The sequence below is a fragment of the Nelusetta ayraudi genome, unplaced genomic scaffold (genome assembly GCF_046127955.1).
Source record: "Nelusetta ayraudi isolate G7.1 ecotype Tasmania unplaced genomic scaffold, CSIRO-AGI_Nayr_v1 ptg000016l, whole genome shotgun sequence".
Taxonomy (NCBI): Eukaryota; Metazoa; Chordata; class Actinopteri; order Tetraodontiformes; family Monacanthidae; genus Nelusetta; species Nelusetta ayraudi.
Genome location: NW_027466066.1, coordinates 420,971 through 434,830, shown reverse-complemented (window position 1 = coordinate 434,830; position 13,860 = coordinate 420,971). Strand labels below are relative to the sequence as shown.

The window sequence follows — 13,860 nt, the reverse complement described above, 5'->3', positions numbered from 1 at the left end:
TTAGTTTTCTGAGATTTTTCAGCCCAACAGGGTCACAGAGGAGTAGATGAGCAACATGCCATAGAACAGAGATGCTAGAAGTCAAAAAGAAGATAATTCTTTGTCAAAAAAGAAGGTCAGAAATGTGACTGTAGACAACTGGGTAAAGGGTGATGCTACATTTACTACTCTGACATTTCCGCCAGTGGTTGCAAATGGATCTTCTTGTCCGACATTTCCTGCAATGCATCATTAGTCAATGCAGAATGGAAGTCTGCTGTTTAACAGTTGATTTACTTGTCAAATGTGTCAACCCTTAACAAAGCAATGCATGGAGGAAGTATGAGGCTTTTTACCTCAATATGAAGAGAAGCAAGAGTTTGTTTAATCCATGGTAATGATGGCAGTCACTCAGAGCAACACATTGACTTGTCAGTGTTTTTATGACTGGGCAACTATTGAGTACTGCGACTAGTTTTTTAAAAAAAACAATAAACCACCATCTATCTCTAATATATTGATTTTGTTTGAAAATGAGAAATCCAGGATTTTGATCCTGTTCTAACGTTGTGTGTGTGTGTGTGTGTGTGTGTGTGTGTGTGTGTGTGTGTGTGTGTGTGTGTGTGTGTGTGTGTGTGTGTGTGTGTGTGTGTGTGTGTGTGTGTGTGTGTGTGTGTGTGTGTGTTAAGATTAGGCTACAGTCTGCTGTTGTTGTTCAGAATGCTAGTTGTGCACGGCTCTGCTTTTAGAAGTCATGTCAGCCTCATGGCAGAGCTGGCGAGCCAGTTTGTCCGGGCAGGGAGAGTGCTGCTCTACTTTCAGCCCCGCCTAGATACTTGCGAGCCTTGATATGCACCCGTCGGACGAGTGCGGCATCAGTCAGGTGTGGCAGTGCTCTTTGTGCGACGTCGAGGAGAGTCGTCCCAGGTGGTGTTTTCCCCCGGGATATTTCGATAGCGACGGTGACTTTTCGAGGGGAAGTCTTTGCAGCTCTGCGATTGACAGGACGGTGGATTACTGAAGGAGCAGCTTGTATGACGACAGGCCAACACAGGTGTGTTTTTAGTGATAAATCACATCAAGGAAATGTTTCTTTCGACGACCTTGTGTCTTGTGTGTTGTGGTTTATTTTTTGTGATTTTTAGATTATCAACAGTGTTGTTTTTGAGACTTGGTAAACTTTTACTTTACATAGAGGCACGGACTAGGCTTTATAAATGGGTTAAAACATTTGTAAATCCTCAAATCGGTTTCAAATAATTCCTGTCAGAGCTGTGAAATTGATTTGCACATCTGGGAAAATGGAAAAATCTGACTCTTGACAGCATTGTCATTGGAATTTTATTTTTCATTCTTTAAATATGTTCCTGGAAAACTCGGCAACGTGTACCAACGAATTTGTGTCCATGACTTCCCAAAAAGTTAAGACTGGAAGTTCAACATCAGCCTCCTCCTCTTCCGGTCTGTTCTCACCCTGTGAAGAGGCTGCCAGTCAGATTGTGGGGTGTGTTGTGTGTAGCAGGGAAGCCATTTGGGCCTTCGGTTGACGGGCGCCAGGTTTCATCCTAATTATGCATTTCAGTGTCTTAGTGAAACCTCATGGTTGGGTGGTGGGGGGCACGTCGAGCAGGAAAGGAAAGGGGTGAAAGGGTCTGACATTGTGCGATGGTTGCTGAAAAAAACAGCTTATGACATTGTGTTCTACTTTAAGGTTACCTCATCAGTTGTCTTGAGGCATAGGATTCTGTTGATGATGAAAGAGCTGTAGTACAACAGCGTCTGTTGTTGATGTTTTTTTGTGCGGCACCAAAGACAAAAGAGTGAAAATGTTCACTAAACTAAGATTTCATTTGTACATCTCTTCAAAAGCCAAAATAAAAACAAGCCATGTCACATGTACATCATTTTTTAACTTTATTTCGGACAATTTCAGATACAGACAAAACCTTTTAAAAATAAATAGAATTATCAAAATATAATGCTTCTTTAAATCCAAAATGGAATAGAAGGAAGCAGAGCTTATCTAGTCCTATCCCAATATTGACATATATCGCAATTACAAATTATAGAAAAGAAAAACAAAATATTTCAGTTTACATTCTGTGAAAAATCCAAAAATCAAATCAAGTCAAAACTCAGCAATTGGCACATTCACCTTCTCTTGTATACCTATCTTGTATTTAGAAAATAATAAAATTTTTGGACATCATTTTAAATTGGTCCACATTTATTGCTCTTTTCATGTTGCATGGTGAAGGTTATGTAGCCATGAATTTACTCGCAGTAGTTCAAAATAAATTGAAGACTGTCCTTCATTGCGAGAAATTTGAAATTGATCTGTGATTGTTTTGTTCTTGTTTTCTCCCTCAGTACTGTGCTCTCTACCATGCCATACAACCCGCTCTGAATCCATGACCAACTCCATGCAACACTTTCCCCAACACGTGCCTCCAATGGATCCCCAAGTGTGTCCGCCGCCGCTCAACAGCAGCCAGTCGGTGATCAGCTGCGCGGACAAATCTCCGGCCAGCACGTTCAGACCCAGCCACTCCCGAAGCAACAGCACCGGCTCGGCCAAACACACCAAACAGGTAGCCGGTGCCAACACTTAACACAGCCCGCTGTGAAGGGTTTTGACTCCATTTAGCCAATTGTAATGTAAATATTCTAATCATTATATTGTGGCACCGCAATTGTCTGGCCTTCCAGTCGCGTCACTGGGAAGTGTTGGACGACTTGCAGCGTCTAGACATGTGTTCAGTGGCCGGCTCAACTGCCGACCCCAGTATCCCAGGAATCTGCGAGGGCTACTTGATGAAGAGGAGGAAGTACCCTATGAAAGGCTGGCACAAGGTAAGCACGTGCTGAACCCTGCCGCCCGTCCTTCAACGTTGGCCGACGGCAACGTGAGATTGTTTTCTTTCCAGCGCTTGACTGTAATCGCCGTGTTTTTTTTATTGTTGTTTTTTGGCAGCGGTACTTCCTGCTAGAGAAAGGAATTCTGAAGTACTCAAAGACACAGCAAGACGTAAGTTATTTACAGAACACCATGTAACGAGATTTCATCCACCCGGAGTCACATGGTGATAACGCATTTTGGTTTCTGTTGTTTATTCCAATCATACCTGTGTATTCTGCCGTGGAAAGTTACTTTGAGAGCTGCAGAGGTGGCAAAAGTATTCACATTCTGAACTTAAGCAAAAGTAAAGATATGTTTGTAAAAAATACTCTGGCAAAAGTACTTACTGAAGTACGAAAGTACAGGTTCTGAAAGGTAAAAAGTAAAATTTATATATATATATTTTTGCCATCAACGAAACAGTATTATTACAGTAATTTGTAATTTTTCAAAAATGAAAAAGTTGTGACAGAGTAATCTAATAATCTGGACTGAACTAACCGGAGTAACCCCAATGCAGTGGTACTGTAAAATAACCTCCCTCTAAAATATGATCCACCTTATATTCAACTACACAACGGCATAGTTCAAATATCTCCACTTCAAGCAACAGCAGCAAATTACTTTTGACAGAATTTGCATTATATTGTGTTTTAAACACAAAAGTAACAAATGTGTAGTATAAGTATAATGTAAGTATAAGAAGGCGCTTTAAAAAAAAAAGATTGAGGTCTTCTATACATTTACTTTGAGACAAAGTAATAGAATATATAACTGCTATAAAAATTGAATAGGTTACATTGTACAGGACAAAAGGCATTCTAGCATCACTTTAGGTGTCTTCAGTATAAAAAAAATGAATTCCAGAAACAGTTGGATCAGCTGTTGCTGTTGTGGAACAGATCCAGAGGGGTAAACTTCACGGCTCCCTGGATGTCAGCCTGGCCGTCATGTCTATCAACAAGAAATACAAACGCATAGACCTGGACGCCGGGGACAACCTCTACCACCTCAAGGTAAGACGCACAAGGAAAATCACAATTTTTTTTTTTTTTATCATCCCTTTAGATGATTTAGGAATAATTAAACACACCTTTTAGGAGAGAGTTCACTGATCAACAAAGTTTTGCTTTCGGTTTCTCTTTCTCTCTGTCTTCCTACCTGTCAGACAAAGAGCGAGGAGATTTTCTACATCTGGCTGACCAAGCTCTGCGCCCACCGCGTGTTCAAGAAGAATGAAGCCCTGAGCGTTCATCACGGTGTCCTCCACGCGCTGTCTCTGGCTCCCAACCCTCTGCCTGCGATGGCCTCCATAGCCCAGAGAAACAGAGCTTCGGTCAGTAGATGGTCTTTCACCTGGACTATATCTTCCAAACAAATGAAACTCTTAGCAGAGCCACAGATTGTGCAGTGGTCTTCAAAGCCACTCAGTTAAATTGCCTAAATTTGAAAATTTTCAATAATTTTCAAAATTAAACCTTAAAAAAAGATCATTGGAAGGTACAAGGCAAGTGGATATTATGTCATATTGACCTGTTTATAACCACTCTGCTGGAACTCAGACACTCAATTTGACCATAGAAACGTTTCACCTGATCACCTTTGTGTTTTTTTGTTGTTTTTCCACTCAGCTTCCTCAGTACGCCAGCACCGCATCGGTGTACCAACCGGAGATGGCCAGCCCCGCCCCCGCCGTGGCCTCTCAACCTGGAGTGACCAACAAAGTGTCTGCCTGGCTGCAGCAAACTGAAGACATCGATTCAACCTCCAATGGTCAGTGTCGCATACGAAAGAAGAGGAAAAAAAAAGATTAGAGGAAGGTTTTTTTTTATTGAAGTTTTCATTTCGATTTTTAAGTTGAAATTTTGTGAATAAAGTTAAAGTTTAATTGAAAAAAGTTGACTTAAAAAGAATCAATTTCTTGATTAAAGCGGACCTTAAAAAAAACAACAAAATTTTGTGAATAAAGTCAACGTCAAAAAAAAGGAAATTTCCTGAATAAAGTCGACGTTAAAAAAGACAAAATTTTATGAATGAAGTTGACGCAAATAAAGTGGAAATTGGTGAGAAGACTGGATTGATGGTGGATTAACCCAGTTACCCACATTAAAAGTAAGCTGCAGAAAACCGGTGTATTCCCACAAGGTTCACCCACAGTAATCAGGAAACTGGCGAGAACAGAAGTACTCCACTGGACTTGCACGCAGAGCCTTTTGACTTTATTCTCAACATTTTGACTTACTTCATGTTGACATTAATTGCAAAATTTCGATTTTATTCACAAAGTTTTGTCTTTTTACGCCAAGTTCATTCTTGAAATTTCGACTTTAATCTTGATATTTCAACTTTTTTCTCGAATTGGAAAATTCGATCGTAATTTTTTTTCTCTTCTTGTGGCCCTAATCCTCCGTAGCCAGAAAGAACAAAAGTGTCTAAATCAAGAAAAACCCTAAAAAAACAGACTAGTCCTAGATGGTCTCATAGTGTGTGCGTGTGTGTGTTTTAGAACTGGTGCGGTGTCAGGCGGAGCTTTCCGAACTGGCTCAACTTATCCAGCGTCTCCATTGGCTGGAAGGAGGCCTGCCAATCACAAGCACCGACCTGGAGATGCGGATCAACGTGAATGTGAGTCATGTCATAACTGGCTGTTCGACTTTGCAATATTGCCCCAGTTAAATGAACCGGAGCACTTGTCTTTTGTTCAAAGCTACTGCTTTAAACAAACCATGAATGTTGTCATTCTGCTCCTCTCTGTTTTAGAACATCTCCTTAGAAAAACCCAAGAAGAAGGTGGGGAGAGGTTTCGGTCACTCCAGAACCTTGTCCAATTTCGAAGCCAGAAGCGGACTGGTACTGACACTGAAGTCGCATCTCACGCATCTTTGATATGAGTCGTCTTCTGTTGAATGACTCTAATTCCACCCCTCCCCGCCGCAGTTGTCGTCCAGCTACCTGAGCAGCGGTAGCGGTGGGCTGGGGGCCTCTGTGAAGTCCATCCCTGACTACGTCTACTCCCAGCTGTCCAGCCCCCAGGTCTCCTCACCAGAGGCCAAGAAGCTTCACCAGGACATCTTCACTGCTTCTCAGAGGGGTACGGAGAGTGGTTGAGAAATCAAAAGAACAAAACACTAAGACTCTTTTTTAATACTTTTGTGTGTGTGCATCTATCTATCTATCTATCTATCTATATACATGATGTATATATGTATACATACTGTACATCATGTTGAACAAAGTCCTGAAGTTTCAAACAAAACTTTCCGCTGCAGTACACATGTCTCTCAAGTCCATCCATGACACTTTGACAATGGAGCGTGAGAGAGTGAGGCAGGCCTGGACCGGCCCGGAGCTGAGGCAGAACACCTCAGAGCAGCTGGCTACACTGTGCGGCACCCTGTCTGAGGTAACACACGTTCCCACAAACTGGGCCCCATAGGAGCAAGTATCTTGAAATGGCCAACAGTCTATTTAAAAAAAAAAAATTTGACTGGGGCAATAACTTGTGGTTTTAAATGCAATTACCCCTCTATCACCTTCTACTCACCTTTTCACCCACCCACCCACACACACACACACACACACACACACACACACACTTTTTCTTGCCTCAGTTGAAACAGTGGTGGTTGGTCTCAGCCCTGCAGAAAAGCAGGGGCCGAGCCCTTGCTGTCTGTTGGTGAGGAGCTGTGTGAAACTGTCGAGCAGGTTTGGGTTGTTCCCAGGCAGGACAGGCACCAGTTGTCACAGGCGTTTCCTGAAGGAACACACCTCAAGTTTTTCTCTCTCTATTTGCACTCACGCAAAAAACAAAAAAAACAAAACACAAAACATGCATTGTCACACGCTGAAACCTGTCAGTCAACGGGCTCATTATTTCCCGCTGTCGAGCCGACTGCGATCCGTAATCCTCCTGCCTTGCTGCTGCAGGAGTTTCTTTTTTTTCCTTTGCACTTCTGTTTGCTGCCCGTTGCTTGTTTGTCTTTTTCTGCTAATGGCTCCTCATCTGGTGTTTGTGGGCTGTTGAGTCATTGTTTGTTGCTTGCCAGCTGCCAGTCATTCTGCATTCTCCCACAAAAATGGCACGAAAAAAGCTTAACTGCAGTGTTGCGTTTATATTAGCTTTTTAGCTTTTGGCTACATGTAATTGTGCTTTTACTGGTCCCATAATATATTGGAAAAGCCTGCAGGATTGATTGCCTAAAAAAAAAACAAAAAAAAATGTATATTTTGGGGAAATAAGGAAATTTAACCCTCTTTTCACTGCCTATTACAGAATTGCTGTAAAACTGATGTTTTATTGCTCTTTTTTACATGTTTGAAAAGACTCTAAAACATTTCAGCTGTGATTCACAGTGGAAAGAACAACCATTGAGCCAGTGGGCCAAAGTAATTGGTCCCTTTTTTGACAATTTCCAGAAGTCACTATACTAGTGCTACTAGACAAAAATCATTTTTAAAGTAAATTTTGCATAGTATGGGACATTTTAATGCTTGCCAACTTTTGAAACTGCAAAACTGGGACCTTTCAAAGCTAACACCCCCCAGTAATTACCTTTCAAGCCAAATTAACATAACCGTACGTAGCGCGTTGAGACAACACATAACACAAATCCAGGTTTGTGTTATGGTACAAAACTGAACAATCGCCTGCTGGATCATCGTGTACTTTTGAAGGCGAAATGCTTTTGAATGTTGCTTGGATGTGACGGTTTATGTCTCCCCCTCCCTCCTGTCTTGCATGGCTGCTCTGTGTTCATGCGCATGTGAACCTAAAAGCTTGACATACAGTCGCGTCTGACCAAAGTCCACTCGCTTTCCCTGTCCTCTGACTCTTCTGAGGAATCCTTCTGCACCGTCCTTCCAGACCAGGTGTGTACCGCCTTGTGTCTAACGCTGGTGTGTGAGACTGTGACTTTGTCTAGTTCAAATAATGTGGTGAAATAATAATGTGGCTCTTCCTCACCGAAGAACAAAAAGAACAAAAACAAGACCGCAACTAACACAACTTGGGCCTATAATATGAAGCGGGGTTGCAGTTTAGCCAGACAACTTCAGGGTTTCCTGTTTCTTTTTGGTTCTCAGATGGTGTCACATCATATAGGGAATCTACAGCAAACCTCGTATCACTGGGTATAAAGCACTGACCTCTGGACTAATCAGTTCTCACCATTTGAAGACAATCCTGTTGAACTTGGAGAGCGTTATTTTATTTTCTGTTAATTTTGTGTTAGTGTTTGACTTGAGCTCTAGCATTTCATGTCTGTTTGTATGAGCTTTTTTTTTTTTTTTTTTTTTTTTTTAAACTAAAATGTTTTTTGTCTTTTTTGTGGGGGTGGGCTCAAGTATTATCTGTGGAATGTGGCCAAAAACACACGATGAACAAACGAGCTCACTGTCCCACCATTGCTCTACATTGCATTGTGGCTTCGATGCATCTTGCCAACGTTTTCATTTGAGCTCGGTGCTGAATGCGGAAGTAAGAACACCGCCATCAATAAAGTTGTCACGTGCTCTGAGGTTGCCCTAGCAGGCAAATTACACAACATTTTAAACATGTTTCACTTCATCATTTTGCCGAATAATAATGATAATTGTCCGCCGCTACCGCTGCTGCTGCTAAACTTGTCCCGGTGCGCAATTGGTCAGATGCCGAAAGCCCCTCCCTAATTTTTTTTTTTTTTTTTTTCAACCCTTTTCACCTTAATTGGGAAAACCTGCGTTGTCATCACCACCGCCGCGTGAGCTAGCGTTCAGCGTGATTGCGATAGTTGGCGGAAGCTGCAAGGTAACTGGAAGATGCCCCGGGTATGTTCAACTCGCTTCGTACTATAGGCCCCCCGGTCACTTCAAGCAACATGTAGTAGGGTTGAAACGTGTGGTTGTTAAAAAAAAAACCCAAAAAAACCCCAAAAAAACATACAAACAAAAAAAAACAAAACAAACAACAACCCTCCAACACCACCTTCGTATGTCACGTCTTCCGTCCTGATGCAACTCCCCTGTCTCACAGAGGACGCCCTCTATGGGCCGCCACAGCCACCGCGCTCCCTCCGTGGCCGACTCCATGGCGGAGTATTTCGACGCCAGCGAAGTGATCACGATCGATACTTCCTCGGAGGCGGAGGCGTCAGACGAGTCTGGCCTCAGTGACATCACCACCACCAGCAACTCCGAGCCCGAGGAGGGCCACGGTGAGTGTTGGCTAGCAGCAGCTTCTCTTTCATCAAAATGGGTATTCGAGTGTTATGTTTTAAATTATTTTAAATAATGAAGTTACCATTTTTGTTACCATACTATCGATATCGGATAAGAAACGGCCGACTCTCTCAATTTAAGCAGGTTATAATTCAATTTAAAATAAACACATAACTCTCTCTCTCTCTCTCCCTCTCTCTCTCTCTCTCCCCCCCCCCCCTCCCCATTACAGCCCTTGCCACCCGCAACTACCGTGCGAGTCTGAACAGCGCCGCCCAAACCCCCAGCCCACTGCCTGCCAACACCGGTAATGTCATTTGACATGTGGCTTTATCTTTTAAGGCAAAGGTGTGTCAGTAAACATAGTCAAAGGAGTTTTCTATTTTTTTATTTTTTTTGTCTGCTGTTCTTTAGACTTGTAGGGCCCCCTGCAGGATGAATGGGTCGTTTTTATTGTGGTTGTTGTTATTCCTCCCATAGTGTGTACAGTGAGTTAGAGCCTCACCATGTTGGTTGCTGACTTTAATATGCTCTAATATATTCAAAAATGTGGTAATCTCAGAACAAACCAGGCTTCAGTTGTACCTAATTTCTGCTCCTGGACTTTTGACCACACAGGCGGTCGCACTTCCCTCCCTGCCCCGTGCGCGGACAACAGCCACATCGGCATCATGACCATCCTGTACAACAACATCGGCAAGGACCTGTCCAGGGTCTCCATGCCCGTGGCCCTCAACGAGCCGCTGTCCCTGCTGCAGAGACTCAGCGAGGAGCTGGAATACTCCGACCTCCTGGACGTCGCCAACCACATCGAGGACCCCTACGAGAGAATGGTACGATTTTTGACTCTTTTTTTTTTTGTTTGTTTGTTTCCTAAGCGAGCAGAGCCGAGATTGAGATGCCAAATATTTGTGGTGCAGGTTTACGTGGCAGCGTTTTCCATCTCTGGATATGCCTGGGCGACCTGGAGGTATCGCTACAAACCCTTCAACCCAGTTCTGGGAGAAACCTACGAGAGCCACAGAGAGGACAGAGGCTTCCACTATGTCAGCGAGCAGGTAATGACAGCAGAGGAAGCGGGAATAGTATACAGGAGTATATGCAATTTAAAGATCCAGTGTGTAAAATGTTTGAGAACACCCGTTATTTAAAGAAGCCCACTGTCGGCTGGGCCTTCTTAAAAAAAAAAACATGTTGGTGCAAGATGGCAGCTTTAACCAATATAAAAATCATAAATCAAGCCAAGTTTTACACACTGGACCTTTAATGATGTGGTCTGTGTTTGTTTGTTTTTTTTAATTCTTAGGTTAGCCACCACCCCCCCGTCTCGGCCTGCCACGCGGAGTCAAAGAACTTCACTTTTTGGCAAGGTAAGAGCCAAGTGCCCGCCGATGAGCTCCGAGGCCATCCTGTGCCGTAAGTGAGACTGACCGTCTGTTTGTGCCGCTCCGCCTGCTCCTCAGATCAGAGATGGAAGAACAAGTTTTGGGGGAAGTCGCTGGAGATCATCTCTGGCGGACTGGTCAATGTCTCCCTGCCCAAGTGAGTTTGCACTTCCTTTCTGCCACGACCATCATGGTTTTGTCTGTTAGATCTGGAATAAGTTTTAAAATTCAATGTTGGAACAAAGCTAAATGAAACGTTGGATGGGCGGATGGCACTTTTTTTTGTTTTTTTCTTAAAGCTACTCTTAGCCATCTGCCCTCAGACTTTTACACAATGGATGTGTTAAAAAAAAAAAAATTACAGGCTGAGGCTGTGATACAAAATGTTCAGACCGAAACTCTTCACACCTACTTTGACACAAACGTACAATGAAAAGGCAACGCAGGAAAGTGATACGACCAACAATGCCTGGTGCTCAGAAACGGCAATAGCAGCAGAAATCAGCAGTGCGTTTTTACTTTTTAATTATTTACATACAAAATACATCCATACCTTTTTAATATTTGATTCCATTTTAGATTTAAAAAAACAAACATTTTGAAGTGTGTTGTTTGAGACGTTTTGGGGAAATAATGCTGGAGGGTAAAACTGAATGCATGATGTACAGTAAGTAAGTTTTCTATTGCACTGCCGTCATGTCAGCTCCGGGGATCACTATGAATGGAACAAGGCGGTGACCTGCGTCCACAATGTGCTGAGTCCGCAGCGCTGGCTGGAGCACTATGGCGAGGTGGTCATCAAGAACACCAAGAGCGACGTGTGCACGTGCAAGATCACCTTTGTCAAGGTCAGGCCACACACACACACACACACACACACACACTCCCAGTGTATCAAGAGCGGAATAATGTACACAGACTTCCTCCCCTCCAGTCTCGCTACTGGAGCTCGGACAACAGTAAAAACGAGGTGCAGGGTGTGGTCCTGAACCGGGCCGGAGAGGTGGTCCACCGTTTTGGTGGCCTCTGGCACGAGGGCATCTTCTGTGACACCCTGCCGACACCCAAGTGCATCTGGAAGCCCAGTGAGTGTCCTCTGCCGAGCGCAGCCTCTTCAATCGTTTCATCTTTTAGAACAAAGCATAAAAAAAAAAAAAAATAAAGCTTTGCAGCTCCCGTGCAGCGTGATTGATAACGTCGCTTTGTTTTTTAGACGTGCAGCCCGACGACCACATGGATTTCTTCGGCTTCTCGCGTTACGCGCTAGAGTTGAACGAGCTGACGCCCGAACTGGAGGCCGTTCTGCCACCGACGGACACCCGCTTCAGGCCAGACCAGAGGTGAAAAACCCTTGCGCGACTACGCTAAAATGTCGCGTGTGTCCGATTTGATACAATCCTCATAATCTCATGTAATGGTAATGACTCCTGTCATTTTTTTTTTCCCAGGCTCCTGGAGGCGGGGAAGGTAGCGGAGGGGGACAAAAGGAAGGACGAAGTGGAGGAGAAGCAGAGGGAAAGGAGGAAGGAGATGGCCAAGAGGGGGGAGGAGCACGTCCCGCGGTTTTTCAGGTGAGGTTCCTTCAAGCTGCTGCCAACTCGTTCTGCAAGGAAAACTTCATATGAACGGTTTTATTTTTGAGGGGCTGACTTTTAACGACCAGTTTTTCTATTTTTTGGGGGGATCACTTCAGGAAAGCGCTGGACGAGGCCGGCAGGGAGGCGTGGCTCTCCACCAGAACCTACTGGAAAGTCCGCAAGGAACCGGGCTTCGCTTACACCGACAACCTGGACCTCTGGTAGAACATGGCACCCGGATCAGCGCCGGGGGTGGGGTGGGAGGGGGGCGGGGGCAACACGACTAGATCCAAGTGCCAAAAACACACGATAAAAATGGTAAAATTGTAAAGACCGCCTAAATGTTGGTGTTGTAATGCAATGTTGAAAATGCTCCCACGGCCGCTTCAAGCGTGTCGAGGTCCGAGCGCGTGGCCACTGGAAGCACGCATGAAACCTCCGCTTGGCCTTTTTTTGCGCCACAAAGAGGCGAGGTGCCGCTATGGAACAAATGACGACTGACAGATGTTTCTCCAGCCTGTGGCCTACCTCTCGCCATGATGGAGACCTCCTCACCGCAGTCTGCAAGCACGACAGAAGCCGAATGATTCCGCCGTTACTTCCGTTGAGAGGGGGGGGGACAAGTGTTAAAAAAATCAACTTCTGTCACTAATGAGGACTGTTTTTCTTTTCTTTTTTCTTTTGTTAATATAGTGTCTTTGTATTTGTGGGGCAAGTGTTGGAGGTAAAACGTCACACATGCGTATCGACTGTATATTCAGATTTTTTTTACTCGGGCTCATTTTAACGACATCATGGCGAGCTGAGACTTGTTGCGACGACGGTGTCCAGAACACACTTTATGGTACTTAAGGGGTTAATACCAGGTGAACGAACCAGTGCTGTTTTGCTTGTTCAGCCTTATGTATGAGATTATATGTATGTGTATGTTGTTGTTTTTTTTTTTTTTTTGAAAGTTGGTGAGTACTTCCTGTTGTGACACATCAGTGATGCATGGTTTTCTCTATAAAGTCCCTTGGCACTGTGGCAAACCCCACCCCATCCCTTCACCTGGATGACCTGTTGATGTCACTCATGAGCCAACCAATCAATGCGGCCTTTGCCCTCGCCGACCTTTATGCTCCCTGTTGATACAATGAAGTATTTTTTTATTGATGTTTCAACGACAGATTTTACTGAGGAAAAGAGAGTACTGTTAAAAACCAGTGGAGTTTTGTTATTTTATTTTTCTTACTGATTTTGTTTCAAATAAAAGCCTTAAAAAAATAAATTGACATTGCTCTGCCTCTTTATTTTGTTATTTTAGTTTCGATGTGCCGTTGTTAATATTTAATTCTGTCCAACAGCATCCAGAGGCTCTAGACTGAAATTCACTTGATGTTCTGCTATCAGTCTAGATGGACGATAACTGAGATAATTGTGCTACTCATTTATCATTTATACAAACACTATTATTCACTCTGTCTTGCTGGAACTGCGACGTAAACATGATGTTTTCTCTTTAACTTGAGTTCAATCTTCTTGACCCAATGTATCACATAACTATTTTTGTTAATGAAAAAATGGTTTATTGTCGTTTAAAACTACATTTTTTTTAATGACCCCCCTCCCCCAAACCACAAAGTTAAAACCATGTTAGACTCTGAAGTGAATTCGACTGTATGATTGCATGACAAAAACAGGTGACGTGTTTATGGAGACTTGAAGAAAAAAAACATTTCAACATGTAAAGAACACACCAAAAAACGCTAAAGAGAATCACTGTCCTGTCGTCACATAAAAGGTTTTCCAGTGTGAAAAAAAGATCAAAGAAAAGCACCAATAA

At 43.4% G+C, this 13,860-nt stretch overlaps 1 protein-coding gene across 1 annotated transcript; it reads left to right on the top strand.

The window, feature by feature from the left end:
• The first annotated feature begins 841 nt into the window (after positions 1–841).
• Positions 842–13,305, top strand: LOC142886598 (oxysterol-binding protein-related protein 7-like). Its single transcript, XM_076023612.1, has 23 exons — positions 842–1,033; positions 2,350–2,570; positions 2,689–2,832; positions 2,954–3,007; positions 3,781–3,894; positions 4,047–4,214; positions 4,510–4,651; positions 5,385–5,503; positions 5,639–5,728; positions 5,816–5,969; positions 6,148–6,281; positions 7,655–7,747; positions 8,889–9,069; positions 9,306–9,380; positions 9,692–9,906; positions 9,994–10,131; positions 10,380–10,443; positions 10,537–10,615; positions 11,162–11,306; positions 11,393–11,543; positions 11,672–11,798; positions 11,907–12,029; positions 12,152–13,305. Exons 2-23 carry the CDS (start codon positions 2,391–2,393, stop codon positions 12,258–12,260), a joined length of 2,799 nt encoding a protein of 932 aa, XP_075879727.1. The 5' UTR covers positions 842–1,033; positions 2,350–2,390; the 3' UTR covers positions 12,261–13,305.
• The last annotated feature ends 555 nt before the right edge of the window (positions 13,306–13,860 follow it).